Source organism: Oikopleura dioica, chromosome PAR (assembly GCF_907165135.1).
Source record: "Oikopleura dioica chromosome PAR, OKI2018_I68_1.0, whole genome shotgun sequence".
Taxonomy (NCBI): domain Eukaryota; kingdom Metazoa; phylum Chordata; class Appendicularia; order Copelata; family Oikopleuridae; genus Oikopleura; species Oikopleura dioica.
The window spans coordinates 10,794,523-10,811,593 of NC_137293.1; the positions used below are offsets into that span (position 1 = coordinate 10,794,523).

Sequence of the window (17,071 nt, forward strand, 5' to 3'; positions counted from 1 at the left end):
GTATTACCTATTTTATTTTTTCAGAGCATGGCTTTATGAATGAATCGTTGAAAGGTTTAGCCGTGCCGGGCGTTCAACGGCGCCCTAAATCGGCAAATATAGACTCGGACACACACTTGGGATACCAACAGCTAACAGTTATAATCAGGAAAAGTTCAAAATCTATTCTCATGTAATGTTCAAAAGGCTCAAAAAGGAACTTTCATCAGACGCGATAAAATTGGCTTCGGATTAACATTTGACGGGAATGGAGAAATAAAATCTGTAAGTAGTCCCTTTTTTCTCTCCTTTAATTGCGCCCAAAATCAACGATCTTTTCTGACACTGCCAGAAATACGCAGTAATTTAAGCAGATCTTGAAATACAGTTTTGATCAAGCGCAATGACCTGAAATGATCAGTGCATCTCTAATCGATTCTTACAAATCGCCCATTCGCAGAATACTAAGACTCCTTTTTATAAAATTATTCTTCCAATGCTTCGAAAGCTTTTGCTAGGAAATAACGACAAAACTAGAGATACTTATGGGAGAAGAAAAGAAGAGTCAAGTCATGTTCATATTTTTTTTTAATTTAAGTTTTCATCAAATATTGGTCGGGCCAATTTGGTCCATTCTAATTAAAAACATCATGAAAGGAATAAAAGATTCCGAAGACGATCTCTAGCGGGACTTCTGCCTCAACAGAATTCCAATTTCCTGGACGTACAAAATATCTCGTCTAGTGAAAGTAATCTTCGTCGGACTGCGACGGGATACTAATGATTTGTTCGAACATTTTTTGTTTATTCTGAGCAACTGACAGGGGATTATGTCTAAGTGAGCCTTTTTGTTGTTTTGCGCGGCGCGTTCCCCCGTCGGATAAGTTGAACGGCTTTGATGAGCTCCCTCCCAGTCCAAATTAAGAGACAATGAAGCCCAGACGAAGATCGCTAGTGAATATCGAATATTTTCGGCAGAATGCGATGGAATCGTTTTTAAAATCAGTGAATAGATCTAATTCTAATTCATCGGGTACTCAATCGAGATTGGTGCGGCGGCGATGTACGATTTCTGAAATTAAATTTGATAAAGAGGTCGTCGATTGATTCTGAAATAACGAAAGGAAATAACCTGCATTATTATTACTTTTTAGATCGAGCCAGATTCACCAGCAGACCGAGAAGACATCCGAGTTGGAGATCGGCTTGTCCGGGCCAATGGTGTTCGTTTGGATCAGCTACCTCATCGTGAGGTGCAGCGGGTTCTGCAGGACTCTCGCGGTCACACGGAGCTAGTCCTGCTGCGCAGAACGAAGAGCATGGATTCCCGAGACTTGCGGCACGATATATCCGGTCCCTCGCATAATGCTGGTCATAGCCTGATAGAAAAGAAGCAGAGAGAACTTTTCCTCGTCGGTGCTATCGAGTGAGTCTTTTTCTTCAATCTGGCACTAGTCCAGTTAGTTTTTATGTAAAATTCATAACGTTAATCCGCCCATTTCAGAAAGGAGAAGGAAGCACGCGCCTTTTTGTTGTCCAAATTGGCCGATTGCACTGACGATGAGTCGAGAGCGCGGGTGAATAGGGAATATAAGGAGAGCGAGACAAAAGAAGATCAGTATCGCCGCCAGTTATTATCCCTCGGTGCCGCCTCTGAAGGCCATGGTCTGAAAACACTCTCATTATCCCAATCGTTTGGGCTTATCCTCTACTTGTTCCATAGAAATGCGCTCAATAAACTTCTTTATCGCGAGCTATACGACTTGATGCTTGCCGCCAAGAAGGAAAAGGTCGATGGGCTGATCGATGTAAGTAATTTGTTAATTTAGCTGAGATAGCTTCCGGATTATCGAGAAACGAATACTTATCGGATTCCTAGCGTATCTACCGCGACTGTCTGAGCAAGGAGGGTGGGATCACTCTCTACGAGACTGAGCAAAGCTCAGACGAAGTAGAAGGCGGCGACACTTATTCAAGAGACATTGAAGAAGCCCAGCACGCGATCGAAGAATACAAATCTCGAGATGACTTGGATCCGAAAATCGCACTTGAAAATTTGAGGAGCCGGGTCGACCAAGAGGTCCAAAACTATTTCGAAGAGTTTGAAGGTTAAATGTTGTCAGTCGATCAATTCCTTATTTTTGCTTTTAAGATCATCTTCAGGAAGAAAAGATCAAAAACCCAGGAATGAAGCAACCAGAAAATGACGAGATTTTAAAACTTGACGATGACTTCATGCAGTACATTCAAAACCCAACACCTCAAGCAGAAGCTACTATTCAAGTTCTGTGGGAAGTACTTAGAGACAAGCTTCCGAAAAACTCCGTTATCACCAGAGAGGCAAAAAAGCGACGAACAACGTCGATGTTTATTCCGAATATGTCAAACATGTCGCGTTCCTTCTCATCAATATCAACTGCAAAGGAGTCAATAAAATCTCTCTTCTCAGAAACAAGAAAAGCACGAGACAAATCCGCCAGTTTCCACGTGACCTCGCCGCTGATGGAAACACCAACCGTCGAAACACCTTCTAGGCCCCTGTCGATGGATCAAGAATCAATCGAACAGGCGGAAGAACCAGAAATAGAAATAACACCGGAGTTTCAAATTCTACCTCTTGTTCCTTGGATTCACGATGTGAAACAGACGCATCCTGATTTTGATTTGTCATCTGTGTCAAAGGAAGAGCAAGGAAGACAAATGGTTATTCACGAGCTCATTAATGTGCATCACAACGCATCTGCGAAAGTCACCTTTATCAAAGAAATCTTTAAGGTAACTCTTCTTTTTTATCTCCTACTCACATTTGCTTCTAGCCAAAAGTTCTTGAATTGACACCTCTCAAAGAGGGTGATGCAGTCTGCGAGAGTATCTTTCGAAATATACACGAGGCGAAGGATTTCTTCGACGATCTAAGGGACCAGCTTGAAGCTAGAAAAGAAGAAGACGGCGCATGCATCCGCGGATTGGGCGACATTCTCTTCGCATTTTTCGACCTGGATTGTGAGCACGGCAAAAAGTTTCAAAGCGCCATGTCCAACTGGGTCTCGCGTGACTCTGAGTTTCTCAACTCGATGGACAAAATGAAGGGCATGAGCGGGCCAGATAATGACGATCCACTAGGCTTCTTCAGAGCGATATCATCAGCAGAGGCCGATCCAAGGTTGAATCGCCTCAAGTTCGGAGATATTATGATGGTGATCTTTCAAACACTGCCGAGATATCCGATGCTGCTCGCTCAACTACTCAAGTACACTGAAAAAGGTCCGCTCTAAAAGTTTTTCAATCGAGTCCAAAAGAATTTTAGTGGGAGAGGAGCTCCATGAAGAAAAGCAACTCTTGAACAAAGCTCAAAACGCAATCCAGCTTACGGTCGCTGAAATCAACAAACGCGCCGGCGAAGAGCAACTCTTATCTCGAATCAACCAAATTCTTCAATACCAAAACGTCGGCGACTTCCGCAAATATGTCGCGAAAATTAAGGACGACGACAGAGACAACATCGTTTTGAAAAATTTCGGAGAACTGAAGCATCACTTGGATATCCATCAAATCATCAAATATGGCGATTGTAAGGTGCAGGCTATGCTTACCAGACCGGGGAAGAAGCCTGCTGATTCTGATGCAATGTATTTTTTACTCAACGAGTGGCTCGTTTTCTTCATTCAAAATAAAAAGGTAGCGTCATTGAATTGAATGTCCAAACTTATCACGACTTTAGTTGTTTTCGATATTAAAAATGGACCGTACTTTCTTCGTGTTTCCGATCAAAGATGTCCACATTCGCCAAGATCAAACGAACAAAAACTCAGTTTTCCTCCTTCATCTTCAAGGACTCCAGTACAAGCTCCAACTTCCATCATCCGACGATGCTTCTGACCTAGAGCTTACATTCAAGGCGCAAAAGGCTCTCATCGTTCCACCTGATACACCTCGTATCGCGGCATCACAAAGAATAAGTGGTGGAAAAGTTCAAGATCTTGAAAATGACGAAGAAGAGGAGGAAGATTCCGAGTCGTTGAGAGAAGCGGAGCAAGATGCTGTTCCGATTAATATTTCGCATCGACTTGATTCTGGTCCCCCTGAGCCGCCTCCAAGAAGAAATAGAGGAGGACAAGGTCAGAATAGCTCCGCTCACGAAGTTTCTTCCCCACTTACTTCCGATGCAGAAGGTAACTAACATCCTTTGCCCCAGAATTAAAAGTTCTTTAGAACAAGAAGAAGAGGAAAGCAGCTCACGGATACCTAGCAGATCGTCTCGCGCTAGAACGACCATCCGGCGGCCTACAACGCCAACTCAAGACGATTTTAATGAACCTTCAAAAACCGACTTGCTCGAAGAGCATCACGATGCAATAGAGAACATTCTCCCCACCTAAAAGACTCGCAAGAGGCGCTGGACGCTTTCGAGAGGCTAAAACTTACGTTTCTACATATGCGAAATTCATTTCAATAACATTATTCTTCTTTTCACTTATTTACGTTTATCTCTATTTACGATCTTTTAAGTTTATGAAAAACTTTTCATATTTTTAAGTTATTTATTCCTACTGACCATTCTCTCCCTCCTTATTCTATTCTGCGAAAGTAAAAACCAAAGTTCCAAAAATACAAAAAATGTACAAATGTCGACTTTTCGAAAATACAAAAAAACTCAACAATTCTTTTTCTTCAACTGTTTCTTTTCTGCATGATAATCTAGTTCAAACACAAGGCCAAAGATATAAACAAATGAGTAAACGAAATAAAAATGTTCTCTTCTATGTTTTCAAGCATTGAAAAAAAGTCTTTGCCAAAGGAATAATAACAAAAGGTGAACGCAAAGAAAAATAAAAAAACTAGTGTTTTAAAAATGCCTTCATATTCACTAACAATGCCTCAGAAAAACCATCGAGCTAAAAACCTAACTATCTTTCTTATCAAAGCTATCTAACGGTTCTTCTATCAAATTTCGATTTTCAGTTATTTCACATTTTTTTCTTATTTGACAATCAGTTTCGCCAAAGCACCGAATTTTTTAACAAATCACCTTTTAAAAATAACGCCTTATAAAGTTATAATCTCACTACAAGTCAATTTCTAGTTCCTTTGTTTTGTGTATCTTGTTGAATCTGCAAGTTCGAAAAAACTTAATCGTCAAAAAAATCTTGAGCCCTGCACTTCAAATCCTCCTTTCGGACTTTTTGTAAATTTTGCGTAGATTCTAGAGAAGGAATATGTCCAGGCGGTATGATGCGAAGACAACGACTTTTAGTCCTGAAGGTCGACTGTATCAGGTACTGTAATTTACCAGAGACATATGAAATAATATGAGTTCAAATTTAAGTTTGAGTAAATTAATTTTGCGGTGATGGAAAAGGTTTTGCTTTAATTTTACTTCCTTTTTGCTTGAGAATCCATTTCTCGCAGATTTTGAGTTTTGGCCCACGTGCGCAAACGCTGCGCCGTGAAATGCGCTGACCAATGAGAGCGCGCGATCAGGAATTCATTCACTCGGGCTCTCCAAAAAACTCCTTCCGTAAAATGAATCGATTTTTTAATTCAAGAGATTTTGTCAAGAAATTTCCGTCATGATTTCCGCAAGGTACCGAATTTCAGAAATAGAGAAAATCATGAACGCACCTGGAATCGATAAAGTGTTTTTTATAGAAAATATTTGATTTCTTAGGTCGAATATGCGATGGAAGCAGTCGGCCAAGCCGGTACCTGCCTCGGTATTCTCGCTAAGGACGGCATCGTAATCGTGGCGGAGAAAAAGAACCAGCACAAGCTTCTTGACACGAACCCATCTGTCGCTGAGAAGATTTACAGAATCGATGATCATTTGGCCGTCGGCATCGCTGGCATCACTTCCGATGCCAACGCGCTCATCTCTCAGCTCAGACTTATTGGTAAGGCTCCTCTTATTCCTTCAATCAATTTATGATCCACTTTCAGCCCAGCAGCACCGTTTGGTCTACCAAAACCCTATGCCAGTTGAGCAGTTAGTCCGTCGAATGGCTGACAACAAGCAGTACTTTACCATGCACGGAGGTGTTCGACCCTATGGCGTTTCCATTCTCTACTGTGGTTGGGACAAGCATCTTGGCTTCCAGCTCTATCAGGTAAATCCTCCCTAGTCTAATTATTCTAAACAGCGAATCCCAGGGTGACCCATCTGGCAACTACGGTGGCTGGAAGGCAACCTGCATTGGCGGAAGCAGCCAGTCCGCCACCAGCATGCTCGAACAAGACTACGACGAGAGCATGGACTTGGAAAAGGCAATCAACCTCGCCATGAGCATCTTCCTCAAGACTCTTGACACTCAGACTCTCAAGTAAGGCTCGCTTTGAGGGGTCGTTCGTTTACTTTTTCTAGCGCTGAAAAGATCGAGGTTTCTCTGATCAAACGGGTCAACGGCACCGTCCAGTACACTGTCATGAAACCAACTGACGTCAACAAATACTGCAAAAAGGCTGAAGAGGAAAAGGTATTTTAAATGTTCTTTCAGGAGCTCTAACAACCGTTTTCAGAAAAAGAAGGCCGAGGAGGAAGAGAAAAAGAGAAAGGAAAAAGCCGCCTCGTCCAAGAAGTAAACTGCCTAGCTGTACTTTTTTGTTCCGGTCTGTTCAGAAATTTATTATTGCTTTCGGGCCTTCACAGAGCAATTATCTTACATGTGTTCACTGATACATTTTTCGTAACTCACTAGTTTCTCTTTCTTTCAATTCTCGTTTTTAGAACTCGTAACCGGCTCTATAAATCAACATGGCCGACGGATTTGACGCAGTCAAGGTAAATTCCAACTTACAAAACATACTCTAAATTATTCCCAGATCATCGATGGTTCCGGCCATCTTTTCGGTCGATTGGCCGCTGTTGTCGCCAAGCAGTGCCTCAACGGACAGAAGGTCGTTGTTGTCCGATGCGAGAACATGGTTATCTCCGGTAACTTCTACCGAAACAAGCTGAAGGTAAGCACATATGTCTCCACTCACATCACAACATCTTCCCTAGGTCCTCGAATACCTCCGAAAGCGACATCTCACCAAGCCTTCCCGAGGTCCCTTCCACGGTCGATCTCCCTCCAAGATGTTCAAGCACATCATCCGAGGCATGCTCCCCCACAAGACCGCCCGCGGTCAGGCTGCCTTCAACTCTCTTAAGGTTGACTCCAGAAGCGTCATAAACCCTTAACTAACCTTCTCTAGTGCTTTGAAGGCATCCCCGCCCCCTACGACAAGTGCAAGCGAGTCATCGTCCCATCTGCCTACAAGCAGATCAAGCTGAAGCCCAACCGAAAGTACGCTTCCATCGGCCGACTCGCCGCCGAGACCGGCTGGAAATACCAGACTGTCGTCGAGACCCTCGAAGCCAAGCGACAGGCCAAGGCTAAGGTCTACTTCGAGAAGAAGCAGGAGCGAGAAAACCAGCTCAAGGCCGCCAAGGAAGCTTGCGCCGCGAAGACCAAGGATATTGATGCTCAGATCGCCGCCTTCGGCTATTAAATAAACTGTCCATCTCCTTGATTGTCGATTGTGTTATTTGTTGTCTTTTCTTTCGCATGTATAATTTTCGTTGCAATAGAATGCAGGCAGCCGGAGGAACGAGAAAAACCCGACGTCGGGAGCACCGCGGAGTAGGTGCAAAACATCGGAGGGTCGAGATCATCGAAGGAGCAGATTTTGAATGTCCAGTGCAGCTTTACAACACGCTTCCGATGTACGAAGACGTCGACCTTGAGCACATAAAAGAAATCACCAAGCAGCGCCAGAGAGCTCTCAACATTATTGACTGTAAGTTCGGAAGATATGGGAAAGTTAGTAAGCGTTTTCAGCGGTTCATGCGGACTCGGAGGACCAAGATGCTATCAAAAGCAAGCTTGACTTGAAGTTCAAAGGCGAAAAAGTATCACCTCACTCGGATTAGACGCATCGAACTCGAACGAAGAAGAGCGAAAGAATGATTCGATTTCTCACTGGATGCTCAAACTGGCGTTTTGCAAGCAGCCAGATTTGAAGCAATGGTTCGTGCGCAACGAAGTCAACCTCTTCCGATATCGATTCAATAAGATGAGTTCGAAGGGAAAGATACGATTTTTCGAGGTTTGCGAGAAGTCATTTTTCAAGGATAAACTTTTTGTAGCTGTCGAAATTCAATCTCGAGAGCATCGAAAAAGGTGAAATTACTGGCGAGTTGGAAGCAAATTTAAATGACTGCTCTAACATAACAACTGCGTCGGCAAAAACCTGGTATAGAATCCCCTGGACACAGGTTGGGAGACTTGTTACACGACGTAGCATCTTTATTGATGAGGGAAAAGGTAATGACTGCGCGTAACGCCAGAAGTTATCTCGAAATTTGCAGCTTATGTGCCAGAAGAAGACCTGATCGAATTCGTTGTTGGAAAGTTCCGGTCTGAATGCAATCGATGGCTCGCAGGACTTGCCAAAAAGTTCGATGTTATGATGGAGAACGAGCAAGAACGTCTTGGTAACTGATTTTTATCTTACAACAGGTTGATATTCTTTTCTAGTGCCGATTTTGAAGTCGTTTGGCAACACGATTGCGGACGCTGATTTCTCATCGACTGAAGGTCGCTTGACCATCAACTCTATTGAAACGATGCGAAAGACATCCTTACCTCCTTGCATAAGACAGCTTTTGGATGCACTTCAAGTTGATAACAAGCTGAAACATGACGTAAGAATTCTCTATTCGATAAGATATTAGCGGCAATTCAGGGACGAGTACACTTGTGGGCATTTTTCAAAGCCGCCGGAATGCCTCTTGAAGATGCGCTAAAGTTCACATTCACGCGGATGACAGCTTATGCGAATCCCGAGAAAGAGTTCAAATACAACGTTCGACACGTTTACGGAAAAGAAGGAGGTGGAAAAGGAGTCGGTATGTTTGCCAGTTTATTTTCCTCTTGATAATTTTCTTTTCGTACAGGAGCCTACGGATGTTCTACAAAGATCAAAGCGTTGCCCGTTGAAGGACAATACCAAGGTTGTCCGTTCAAGCACCAGCGAAACTTGAAGCAGCAGCTTCGCAACTGGGGCGTCAAGGAGGTTGACATCGACAAGATCAAGAAAAAGGCCGATGACGGTCACTATCAGGTCGCCTGCAATCAGTTCTTCAAGAGCACTCACAAGGACAAGGAGGAAAAGCTCGATTTGATCACAATCCTTCATCCGAACAATTTCTTCGATCAAAGTTTCGACTGGAACACCGGCGAGCACAAACTGCTCAAGGCTGAAGACACGGCGAAGAGTGAAGCTATGGAAACATCCACCTATGAGTAAGTGATGAAAAAACGAGAATGATTCTAATTCATTTAGGCCGGCTTGGGAAACAACTCTCCCAATGTCCCAGGCGGAGAAAGAATCACAGAGCCAAAAGGAGTTCGAGCAGGACGACTTCATGGAAGAGTAGAATAATCACCAGATCACAATCACAATTAGTTACTTGTATTATTCACCTCATTTACACACTGCCAATACACGACTGCCTTTATTGATTTTTAAAATCTATCAATCAAAGAGGTTCAGAAATTTTTGAACTTCTTTGATGTCCAAGTACTTGTTATTTACAAACAAAAATGAACTCTTACTTGGCCAAATTCCGTCACAAGATTGATACTCGCAAAGACGCGCTTTTTTTAAGGTGGTGGAGGTTTTCTAGCCCACTTGCGCCTTATAAACCCTAGAACACCATACCTTTTCGGAATCAGCAGGAAATTCTAAGAACTTTGACCCTTTTAGTTTTCGAAAATTCCACTTCCGGTCCGATTCTAGAGCCGGAAGTTGGCGAAATTTAGGAGTTAGGGTAAAGTTTGACATATCAAATTGATGCTCAGAAGATTTCCTATAATTTAAAGCAAGAATCGATCCCGACCGCGGTCAAACCAACCTGTTAAAACTGAAAAAAAAATCATCAATTTATGCGTTTTTTCATAATTTTACCGGTTCGATTGACCACGTTTGGGACTGTTTCATCTGACATATTCATTTCAGGATGACTCAAAACGTTCCGAGCATCAATTTGATATGTCAAACTTTACCCTAACTCCTAAATTTCGCCAACTTCCGGCTCTAGAATCGGACCGGAAGTGGAATTTTCGAAAACTAAAAGGGTCAAAGTTCTTAGAATTTCCTGCTGATTCCGAAAAGGTATGGTGTTCTAGGGTTTATAAGGCGCAAGTGGGCTAGAAAACCTCCACCACCTTAAAAAAAGCGCGTCAAAGCAAACTGAATATAATTACCTTCTCAAATAACAACTCAGCAGGTTTACTGACTAGAGTTATCTCCAATGTCAAGTTGGCAGGGCAATATTTTTGGAATCAGAAGAGTTATTGTTATTTCGTCATGATTTGACTTTTCAAGGGAGGAAAATCCACCTCTGTTGTGCTGAATTTATCGCACAATAAAGATATCTAACGAGCTGATGAACGAGAGCTGTAATTCTTAATAAGAGCCGGATCAAGTTGTGTTCGTCTGAGCAGGGTGGAACGTTGGGGCAAAAAAACTGAATTTGGCCGCCCGATTGCCCGCCCGATTAAAATTTTCTTTATCGGCGCCGCCCGATTGCCGCCCGACTTTTTGCCCGCCCGATTTGCCCGGGCGCCGACTTTTGCCCGGAAATTTCGGCAACCCCCAAACCAAAAAATATGTAAATTTATTGAAGAAAAAGGATTATTTTGTATCCCGAAGGAAGAAGGGCACTCATGGAGAACCGAAACCGGACGTTTTAAATAAAATTCCAGTATTTATGTCCCTTTAGATACCATTTTTTCTTCTGGGCGCCGACTTTTTTTCCGGGCGCCGATTTCTGCCCGATTGCCCGACTTTGCCCGATTTTTACCTCGTAAAATCGAGCCTTGCGCCGCCCGATTTGCCCGCCCGCCCGATTTTTTGCCCGGTTTGCCCGACTTGCCCGGTCCCAACGTTCCACCCTGGTCTGAGTAATTGACTGATTCTCAACGTATCGTGTTCTCGCAGAACCTGAAAGAGCACATCTCGGTATTTCATAATCAAATTTGATGGAGATGATCATGTCTTCATCTTTAGAAACATAAATCTTTGTAATCGGCAATGCCTTGCGGTTGTCCTTAAACTCATCAATCTACGAGTTTATGTGCTGACATATTCAAATGACTTTCCTGCGGTTTCTATGAGAACTTCTTCGGGATATTTTGATATTCGGTTACTGCTCGAATTTTGTGCGGCTTCATATGGAAAGAACAAGGCATCCTTGGATCTTTCCGAGTCTGGAATCATCGATGATTCCTGTCACAGGAAACGATTCGTGGTTGATCTCGTCGCGCCGAGCGGAACACGAGTACCTCGATAACCCGTCTCAAGTTCAAAGGCCTCCGAATTCATCGTCCCAGACTTCAATGAGTTGATCCAGGCCATCAGCTCCAGTCAATCATCCCTAATTGCAGAACTCATACGGATATTTGGAGCAAACCTTCGCGTCGTTTTTTGTTTGTCCAAAGATTTAACCGGAGCTAGAGACGGGATCGCACTCGCCTCCGGCAACGAGTAAGCGCTCAAGTTGTGTGATAAAAATCCAAGTGAACTTTTAATAAATAACTCGGCGCCGCGGGAGATTGAAATGTCCAGAGATCAACGTTCCGTTTAAAATCACGGCGAATGGAAAGAAACAACGCAGACAGCGAACAGAGAAAAAACAATAACGACTACGACTAAATCGGATTAACGAGGCACGATGAAGGTGCTTTACGTTTACGCACTCCTTATCGGATTCACCACCGGAGCTAAGGTTTTCACGAAGAAAAATGGGAAGAAGCGAGAACATCATGGTAGGGTTAACAATTTTTACGGAAACGAACTCGTGACTTAGTGACGAGAACATCCACAGATGAGTTCTCCCCTGAATTCAGCCTGGAGGATCCAATGGCAATTCAGGCAAAACGACGAAAAATGACGATGAAGCTCCGAAGGCAAACGGAGAGAATGATCAAAGCTGCAAGAAAAGCTAAAGGTTTCATATAATAAAATCGATGTCAATTAAACTTTTATTTAGCTAGAGCAGTTAGATCCTCAAGAAGACGATCCAAGCGACACAGGTCAAAAAATCGTGATAAGAACGGCCGCAAATCAAGGAGACATCGAGAACCAAAGGAAGAACGAAAATTTAACGATCGATTTTCTGGAATCAGCAAATTGAAAAGCTTTGAGTACGATAGAATAAGCAGAGTGAACCAATTCTATCCTTTATTTAAGCGAGTCTGAGGTCCTCGGTACACGACGAGGAAGAAAAGCTGAAATGGCGCGAAACGAGATGCGCGATTTCCGACAATTTAGACCACCAGGCTCATTCAACATGCGATTCTCCAGACTCTCTCCAAACGGTTATCGATACCGACCTTGATTTGAATGTCAAACAAATTTCCTTATTTCTACCTGCAACATAAATATATTTTCAAGCTTGAGCTCTGTAGATTACTTTTCTTTCCAAAAAATCATTCATCTGATCATGAAAATGCCAGCCTGCCAGGGCTGATTGTATTTGAAAATATTGACAAAATGAGCGGAGAGTGGTAATTTCTTTTGATAAATAAACACAGTAGGGCGGGGGCTTTGGGTAAAATCAGTATCTTTTGACTTTGAGAGTCCTGACTTGAGAGAATGAAATTGAGCGCTTTTTTACTTGGTCTCGTTGTGAGCGATGAACAGAAGGCAATGGATTCTGTCCGATCACTCGGCTGGGAATTTCTCTTCAGGTAAGATAAATAAGCGCTCGTTTTTAATAAGTTAAAGAAACACAAATCTTGCAAAAGGAAATACAGTAGTATCGCCGCTCTCTATCGTCAGTGCTTTGTACATGCTTGCAGAAGGTACAGATGGTAAAGCGAATTTGGAAATACAAGAAGCGCTCAACGTAACAAACAATCCTGCTTATGTCGAAGAATACAGTCATCTTGTCAAAGAACTGAAGAACAATCCGATCGAGAGTGAGGAGAATTCCGAGTATACGCTTGAGCTTGCAAATGGCGCATTTTATCAGCAAAAGTTCCAGGGCGGCGATATTGCAGTTTTTGCCGAGGTACGATAACCGGCAATTAAGAAAATGCTGATAATTTTTTTAGAGACTTCATGCTAATTTCATCGAAAACGTTGGGGACATCAAAGGAGTAGACTTTCATAAAGCTCAAGAAGCAACGGATGTTATCAACTCTTGGGTTGAAGAAAAGACGCATGGCAAGATTCCAACGATTTTTGATGAGCCTCTTGATCAAAATACACTTCTCGTTCTTGCAAGCTCGCTTTACTACAAGGTTAAAGATTTGGAGAAACAAGGTTTAAACCATTTTAGGCTGAGTGGAAAAGCAAGTTTGAAGAAGAAAAGCCTGGCCAAGTCTGGTTCGGAGAGTATGACGAAGACACGAACGTTGAATTTATCTATCAAACAGAGAGATTCAGCCATGCGAAGAACGTCTGCCTTAATTATCCCTGCAAGGACAACGATTTACGACTGAATGTTGTCGAGATTCCTATGAATGGCAAACGAGAACATGGCGATTATGTTAGCCACTTCAATATGAGTAAGACTATACTGAAAACAAAAAATCTTGAACGATTGAAGATATTTGGTACATCGCACCAAAACAAACTCGAGCGATGCGCAGGCACCAAACTATTACGAAGGCGAACGACGAAATGGTCAGAGAAATCATTCAAGCTCGATCTGCTGATTACAGGGAGCATATTCCCACGAAGGAATACCTAAGGAGCAGTTTAGTTTGACCGATGTTAGCATGAAAGATTCTTGGAAAAAAAACTTGGTAAAGACTGATGATTCCAAAGTTCTCTGTGCAAACCGCCGTCGACATGAAATCCCAACTGAAAGAAATGGGAATCAATCAAGTATTCGATGGTGGTGCCGACTTCTCACCGATTTTCGGAGACATGGAAGATCTTGACGTTGTTGTTCAAAGCGTCAACCACAAAGTGCAACTCGACGTGGATGAAAATGGAATGGAAGGATCCGCCGCTACTGCGATGGCCTTAGCTTTCAGGAGGTAAGGATGAAAAGAAATTTGATAATCAACCCGGATGCAACTGGCATCGGGCTACAAAAATAATTGCAAAGTCTTCAAGGCCGCGTAGTAGCTGACTTCGCTATTAAAGATATGGATAACTGTGTGACTAACACCTTAGCCCAAGTTAAACAGCACTAGAAAAAATAAAATGCCATTTCGCTTGGCTTTATTATGGTTGTCGTTAGAAGTTCTAACTTATAACTGTTAAAGTGGATCGAAATTGAGCAAATTTTCTAGTGCGAGGTCCCCGCGAAGATTAGACATCAACTCGCCGTTCTACTTTTCCGTCACTAATCGAAAGTACACCTCCGAAAGTACAATATCTGCCAACGTTCCCATATTTGTTGGCAAAATTTCCAACCCCTAATTGATCAATAAAGTTCCCTTTGCTTTGTTTTATCTCCTGTCGACCTCGAACGCTTATCAAGCCGCTTGTTTTGACGCATCTTTCCAGTCCAGTGTCCTGTCTTTTGAAGATTGTTTAAACGCTCTTCCGGGTGAAGGAATTCTAGCAATTCCAGTATTATTTGCCGGAAGGAAGGTGGTGCGAAAAAATCGAATTTCCAGCAGCGTAAAACAGCATGAAATTTGGCGTCACGCATTGGGGCGCCCCGGGGGTACGATGAAGCTGATAAGGAAAATAGATCATTTCGGACTGTGAACAACCGGCGGGTATCACCCTGGCTTAGCCAAGCACTTGACAGGCGCCACTCACATTTTACAAATTGTCTTTTTTGCGCCTCTTTTTTCTGCTGAATCACTTCCATTGTACGTGTCCCTTCAAGAGAAAATTTTGTAAGCGCTGCTTTTCAATTCAGCAATCTCGTTCACAAAGAGGCCTTAGATAGGGCCCTCGCCTCCGTCTTAAACAAGCCTCCATCTAAGGTGAGTTGTCAGAGAGTCTTTTGAAGAGATTAGCGAATACATCCGGACGCCATTATAGACAAGACTCGTGCTGATTTTAGCGAAATTACAGAGGAATTTAGACCGCTAGAGAACACGCACCAAAATGAAGATCTTCGCCTTTTTCCTTTCATTCACAATGGCCAAAGACGTTAGTGTTACTTGTAACACAAATCCGTTCTACAACAAACTTTCAAAATGCGTTATTGACGATTGTACATCAAGGTAAGCGCAAATTAGCACATCTCGAACGTCATAGAACTAACCGCAAGAATTCGACTTAGCTTTGCCGGCCAAGAGTCCTTCTTTTGCGGAGATCCCATGACTAGATTATGACGATAAAAAGTGCACTGAATTTTCACTAATAATTTACTAGGCGATGTATTGAAACAACCTGTAATGTGAGATCTGATGGCTCGCTAGATGGACCGGAAGATTGTCAAATATTGACGGACCTTCGATACAATAAGCTTTTACCAAAGGAAAGTTTAACAGCGGTTTTGTTTCTTTTTATCGGATTCAGTATTTTAATGCCTTACGTAGGAGCTTCAAGATCCGGTGATGAAATATCAAAATAAGCGAGATTATTATGAGGTAAGTTCTAATTTCAAGATGAAGTTCTAATTTTTCTTTCAAAGAGTTCCGCTGATTTCGACTACGACTGTCTCTACGAGTCAGATGACGAGGAACTGAACACAAACTGCCGGAAATTAGTTCAACCCGAACGCCCAACTGCTGTTCTAGTGCACACGACAACGCCCTGCTCATGGCTTGACTTGCTGATCCTAACTATTGGTTCCTGCCTCGGCTTCATTAGCATAATTATGCTGATTCTGTGTTATTTTAAATGGTAAATTCTCACCATTTGCCCGTCAAAAATCATAGTGTTGTTTAGCAAAGGGCTGTATTGTTTCGCGCCAGATATTAGCACAGCTGAACGTGAGAAGATGCTTCAACTTTCTTGAATGGAGAAACTGATGACATTTGTCTTCTCGAATAAGATGATATCATTGAAACAACACCGCCCATGTCCCCACCGAAATGTTCATTCTTCAACATTCCCTGTCAATAAATAATAAATAAAAATAGTTTTCTTTTTTCTTCGGCAAATTAGAGGTTGATAACATTAGAATGTGTGGAGGAATTCATAGATATCATTAAACAGTTTCAATGTTTATTCTCGTACTCTACACTGTAGAGTCTACAGAGTCCTTAGACATACCGTATGTCACATACGACTTGATTTTTACAGAAGAGTAACGTTGAACCTTGCAAAACATCGTTGGATGGGCATCGGACATTGTTTGGGGTCGAGTTCGATGATCTGATGCTCTTCGCCCGGGCTAGTGAAGAGCTCCCGTTGAAACCACACTTGACCGTCCATGATGTCAGCCTGTTCAGCTACGGCCTTGAATTTTTCTCCTCTCCATCTAAGCAGTATGCAATAATTGTCAATAATAAAAATTTTCGAGTGACTTGCAATTTTATATTTTTATTCACATAAAGTAATGTTATCAATTACCTTTGGCCAAGTACAAATGAAAATCGAGTAAACAGACAACCCCATAAATTGTCAATTTTTTTTCTTCTCGCTTGAACTTGAGCTTCCATCCAGACTCAGTGACCTCCCAGTTATTACCCCAAAAAACTTCACGAGGTATCTCTTGAAATTATTTATTTGTTTTCAATCATCTAAATTTAAACGGAAATTCTCCTTTTTCTTGAGGTCTATTTCAAGATGGTACACATTCACACCATTCAATTTTTGATGGTACACACTTTACCCCCTTTCCCCTTTTATGCGCCAAAAGAGGGAATGACGACTAGGTTCGTGAGGACTAGGTTCGTGTGACTAGGTTCGTGGGGGTTCTGCCAGAGTATTGAAATCGGCCTTTATTTTGGGGCAGTAAGGGAAATGGGTTGATGACTAGGTTCGTGTGACTAGGTTCGTGAAATTTTAGATAGAAAAAATTTTGGGGCAGTAAGGGAAATGGGTTGATGACTAGGTTCGTGTGACTAGGTTCGTGAAATTTTAGATAGAAAAAATTTTGGGGCAGTAAGGGAAACGGGTTGATGACTAGGTTCGTGTGACTAGGTTCGTGAAATTTTAGATAGAAAAAATTTTGGGGCAGTAA

At 42.4% G+C, this 17,071-nt stretch overlaps 9 protein-coding genes across 9 annotated transcripts in view; 8 read left to right on the top strand and 1 right to left on the bottom strand.

The window, feature by feature from the left end:
- LOC145706051 (uncharacterized) overlaps positions 1 to 17,071 on the bottom strand; it is a 93,624-nt gene that overhangs the window by 14,078 nt on the left and 62,475 nt on the right. The window lies entirely within an intron of this gene.
- LOC145706047 (uncharacterized) lies at positions 20 to 5,145 on the top strand. Its single transcript, XM_081783563.1, has 10 exons — positions 20 to 143; positions 205 to 264; positions 1,134 to 1,405; positions 1,484 to 1,787; positions 1,859 to 2,087; positions 2,132 to 2,754; positions 2,796 to 3,243; positions 3,287 to 3,657; positions 3,701 to 4,151; positions 4,192 to 5,145. Exons 1-10 carry the CDS (start codon positions 36 to 38, stop codon positions 4,356 to 4,358), a joined length of 3,033 nt encoding a protein of 1,010 aa, XP_081639689.1. The 5' UTR covers positions 20 to 35; the 3' UTR covers positions 4,359 to 5,145.
- On the top strand, positions 5,101 to 6,665 carry LOC145706062 (proteasome subunit alpha type-4-like). The gene is made up of 6 exons (XM_081783579.1): positions 5,101 to 5,255; positions 5,648 to 5,870; positions 5,917 to 6,083; positions 6,127 to 6,296; positions 6,338 to 6,449; positions 6,493 to 6,665. The coding sequence occupies exons 1-6, from the start codon at positions 5,196 to 5,198 to the stop codon at positions 6,553 to 6,555; spliced, it is 795 nt and encodes a 264-aa protein (XP_081639705.1). The 5' UTR covers positions 5,101 to 5,195; the 3' UTR covers positions 6,556 to 6,665.
- LOC145706063 (large ribosomal subunit protein uL13-like) lies at positions 6,669 to 7,488 on the top strand. The gene is made up of 4 exons (XM_081783580.1): positions 6,669 to 6,754; positions 6,796 to 6,933; positions 6,977 to 7,126; positions 7,171 to 7,488. The coding sequence occupies exons 1-4, from the start codon at positions 6,728 to 6,730 to the stop codon at positions 7,465 to 7,467; spliced, it is 612 nt and encodes a 203-aa protein (XP_081639706.1). The 5' UTR covers positions 6,669 to 6,727; the 3' UTR covers positions 7,468 to 7,488.
- LOC145706055 (DNA primase large subunit-like) lies at positions 7,546 to 9,491 on the top strand. Its single transcript, XM_081783573.1, has 8 exons — positions 7,546 to 7,755; positions 7,797 to 8,064; positions 8,105 to 8,282; positions 8,327 to 8,452; positions 8,496 to 8,662; positions 8,704 to 8,866; positions 8,915 to 9,263; positions 9,304 to 9,491. Exons 2-8 carry the CDS (start codon positions 7,942 to 7,944, stop codon positions 9,395 to 9,397), a joined length of 1,200 nt encoding a protein of 399 aa, XP_081639699.1. The 5' UTR covers positions 7,546 to 7,755; positions 7,797 to 7,941; the 3' UTR covers positions 9,398 to 9,491.
- On the top strand, positions 11,522 to 12,387 carry LOC145706066 (uncharacterized). The gene is made up of 4 exons (XM_081783583.1): positions 11,522 to 11,789; positions 11,831 to 11,971; positions 12,014 to 12,167; positions 12,214 to 12,387. Exons 1-4 carry the CDS (start codon positions 11,696 to 11,698, stop codon positions 12,359 to 12,361), a joined length of 537 nt encoding a protein of 178 aa, XP_081639709.1. The 5' UTR covers positions 11,522 to 11,695; the 3' UTR covers positions 12,362 to 12,387.
- LOC145706057 (iripin-2-like) lies at positions 12,464 to 14,416 on the top strand. Its single transcript, XM_081783574.1, has 6 exons — positions 12,464 to 12,713; positions 12,751 to 13,036; positions 13,080 to 13,268; positions 13,307 to 13,535; positions 13,577 to 14,012; positions 14,271 to 14,416. Exons 1-5 carry the CDS (start codon positions 12,619 to 12,621, stop codon positions 13,735 to 13,737), a joined length of 960 nt encoding a protein of 319 aa, XP_081639700.1. The 5' UTR covers positions 12,464 to 12,618; the 3' UTR covers positions 13,738 to 14,012; positions 14,271 to 14,416.
- LOC145701791 (serine proteinase inhibitor A3K-like) lies at positions 13,786 to 14,400 on the top strand. Its single transcript, XM_081779006.1, has 2 exons — positions 13,786 to 14,012; positions 14,271 to 14,400. The coding sequence occupies exons 1-2, from the start codon at positions 13,786 to 13,788 to the stop codon at positions 14,398 to 14,400; spliced, it is 357 nt and encodes a 118-aa protein (XP_081635132.1).
- LOC145706065 (uncharacterized) lies at positions 14,688 to 16,010 on the top strand. Its single transcript, XM_081783582.1, has 6 exons — positions 14,688 to 14,918; positions 15,020 to 15,161; positions 15,313 to 15,416; positions 15,478 to 15,530; positions 15,575 to 15,786; positions 15,832 to 16,010. Exons 2-6 carry the CDS (start codon positions 15,043 to 15,045, stop codon positions 15,899 to 15,901), a joined length of 558 nt encoding a protein of 185 aa, XP_081639708.1. The 5' UTR covers positions 14,688 to 14,918; positions 15,020 to 15,042; the 3' UTR covers positions 15,902 to 16,010.

Coding starts and splice junctions, on each gene's coding strand:
- LOC145706065 (XM_081783582.1), top strand. CDS start 15,043: ATGAAGATCTTCGCCTTTTTCCTTTCATTCACAATGGCCAAAGACGTT. Junction 15,162..15,312: donor ATTGACGATTGTACATCAAG/GTAAGCGCAAAT, acceptor ATAATTTACTAG/GCGATGTATTGAAACAACCT. Junction 15,417..15,477: donor ATACAATAAGCTTTTACCAA/AGGAAAGTTTAA, acceptor AATGCCTTACGT/AGGAGCTTCAAGATCCGGTG.
- LOC145706066 (XM_081783583.1), top strand. CDS start 11,696: ATGAAGGTGCTTTACGTTTACGCACTCCTTATCGGATTCACCACCGGA. Junction 11,790..11,830: donor GAAGAAGCGAGAACATCATG/GTAGGGTTAACA, acceptor CTCGTGACTTAG/TGACGAGAACATCCACAGAT. Junction 11,972..12,013: donor AGCTGCAAGAAAAGCTAAAG/GTTTCATATAAT, acceptor ACTTTTATTTAG/CTAGAGCAGTTAGATCCTCA.
- LOC145706055 (XM_081783573.1), top strand. CDS start 7,942: ATGCTCAAACTGGCGTTTTGCAAGCAGCCAGATTTGAAGCAATGGTTC. Junction 8,283..8,326: donor CTTTATTGATGAGGGAAAAG/GTAATGACTGCG, acceptor CGAAATTTGCAG/CTTATGTGCCAGAAGAAGAC. Junction 8,453..8,495: donor GAACGAGCAAGAACGTCTTG/GTAACTGATTTT, acceptor ATTCTTTTCTAG/TGCCGATTTTGAAGTCGTTT.
- LOC145706057 (XM_081783574.1), top strand. CDS start 12,619: ATGAAATTGAGCGCTTTTTTACTTGGTCTCGTTGTGAGCGATGAACAG. Junction 12,714..12,750: donor GGCTGGGAATTTCTCTTCAG/GTAAGATAAATA, acceptor AATAAGTTAAAG/AAACACAAATCTTGCAAAAG. Junction 13,269..13,306: donor CAAGCTCGCTTTACTACAAG/GTTAAAGATTTG, acceptor AAACCATTTTAG/GCTGAGTGGAAAAGCAAGTT.
- LOC145701791 (XM_081779006.1), top strand. CDS start 13,786: ATGATTCCAAAGTTCTCTGTGCAAACCGCCGTCGACATGAAATCCCAA. Junction 14,013..14,270: donor ATGGCCTTAGCTTTCAGGAG/GTAAGGATGAAA, acceptor CAAATTTTCTAG/TGCGAGGTCCCCGCGAAGAT.
- LOC145706047 (XM_081783563.1), top strand. CDS start 36: ATGAATGAATCGTTGAAAGGTTTAGCCGTGCCGGGCGTTCAACGGCGC. Junction 265..1,133: donor GGAATGGAGAAATAAAATCT/GTAAGTAGTCCC, acceptor ATTACTTTTTAG/ATCGAGCCAGATTCACCAGC. Junction 1,788..1,858: donor AGGTCGATGGGCTGATCGAT/GTAAGTAATTTG, acceptor TCGGATTCCTAG/CGTATCTACCGCGACTGTCT.
- LOC145706062 (XM_081783579.1), top strand. CDS start 5,196: ATGTCCAGGCGGTATGATGCGAAGACAACGACTTTTAGTCCTGAAGGT. Junction 6,084..6,126: donor TTGGCTTCCAGCTCTATCAG/GTAAATCCTCCC, acceptor AGCGAATCCCAG/GGTGACCCATCTGGCAACTA. Junction 6,297..6,337: donor CTTGACACTCAGACTCTCAA/GTAAGGCTCGCT, acceptor TACTTTTTCTAG/CGCTGAAAAGATCGAGGTTT.
- LOC145706063 (XM_081783580.1), top strand. CDS start 6,728: ATGGCCGACGGATTTGACGCAGTCAAG. Junction 6,934..6,976: donor TCTACCGAAACAAGCTGAAG/GTAAGCACATAT, acceptor CATCTTCCCTAG/GTCCTCGAATACCTCCGAAA. Junction 7,127..7,170: donor CTGCCTTCAACTCTCTTAAG/GTTGACTCCAGA, acceptor AACCTTCTCTAG/TGCTTTGAAGGCATCCCCGC.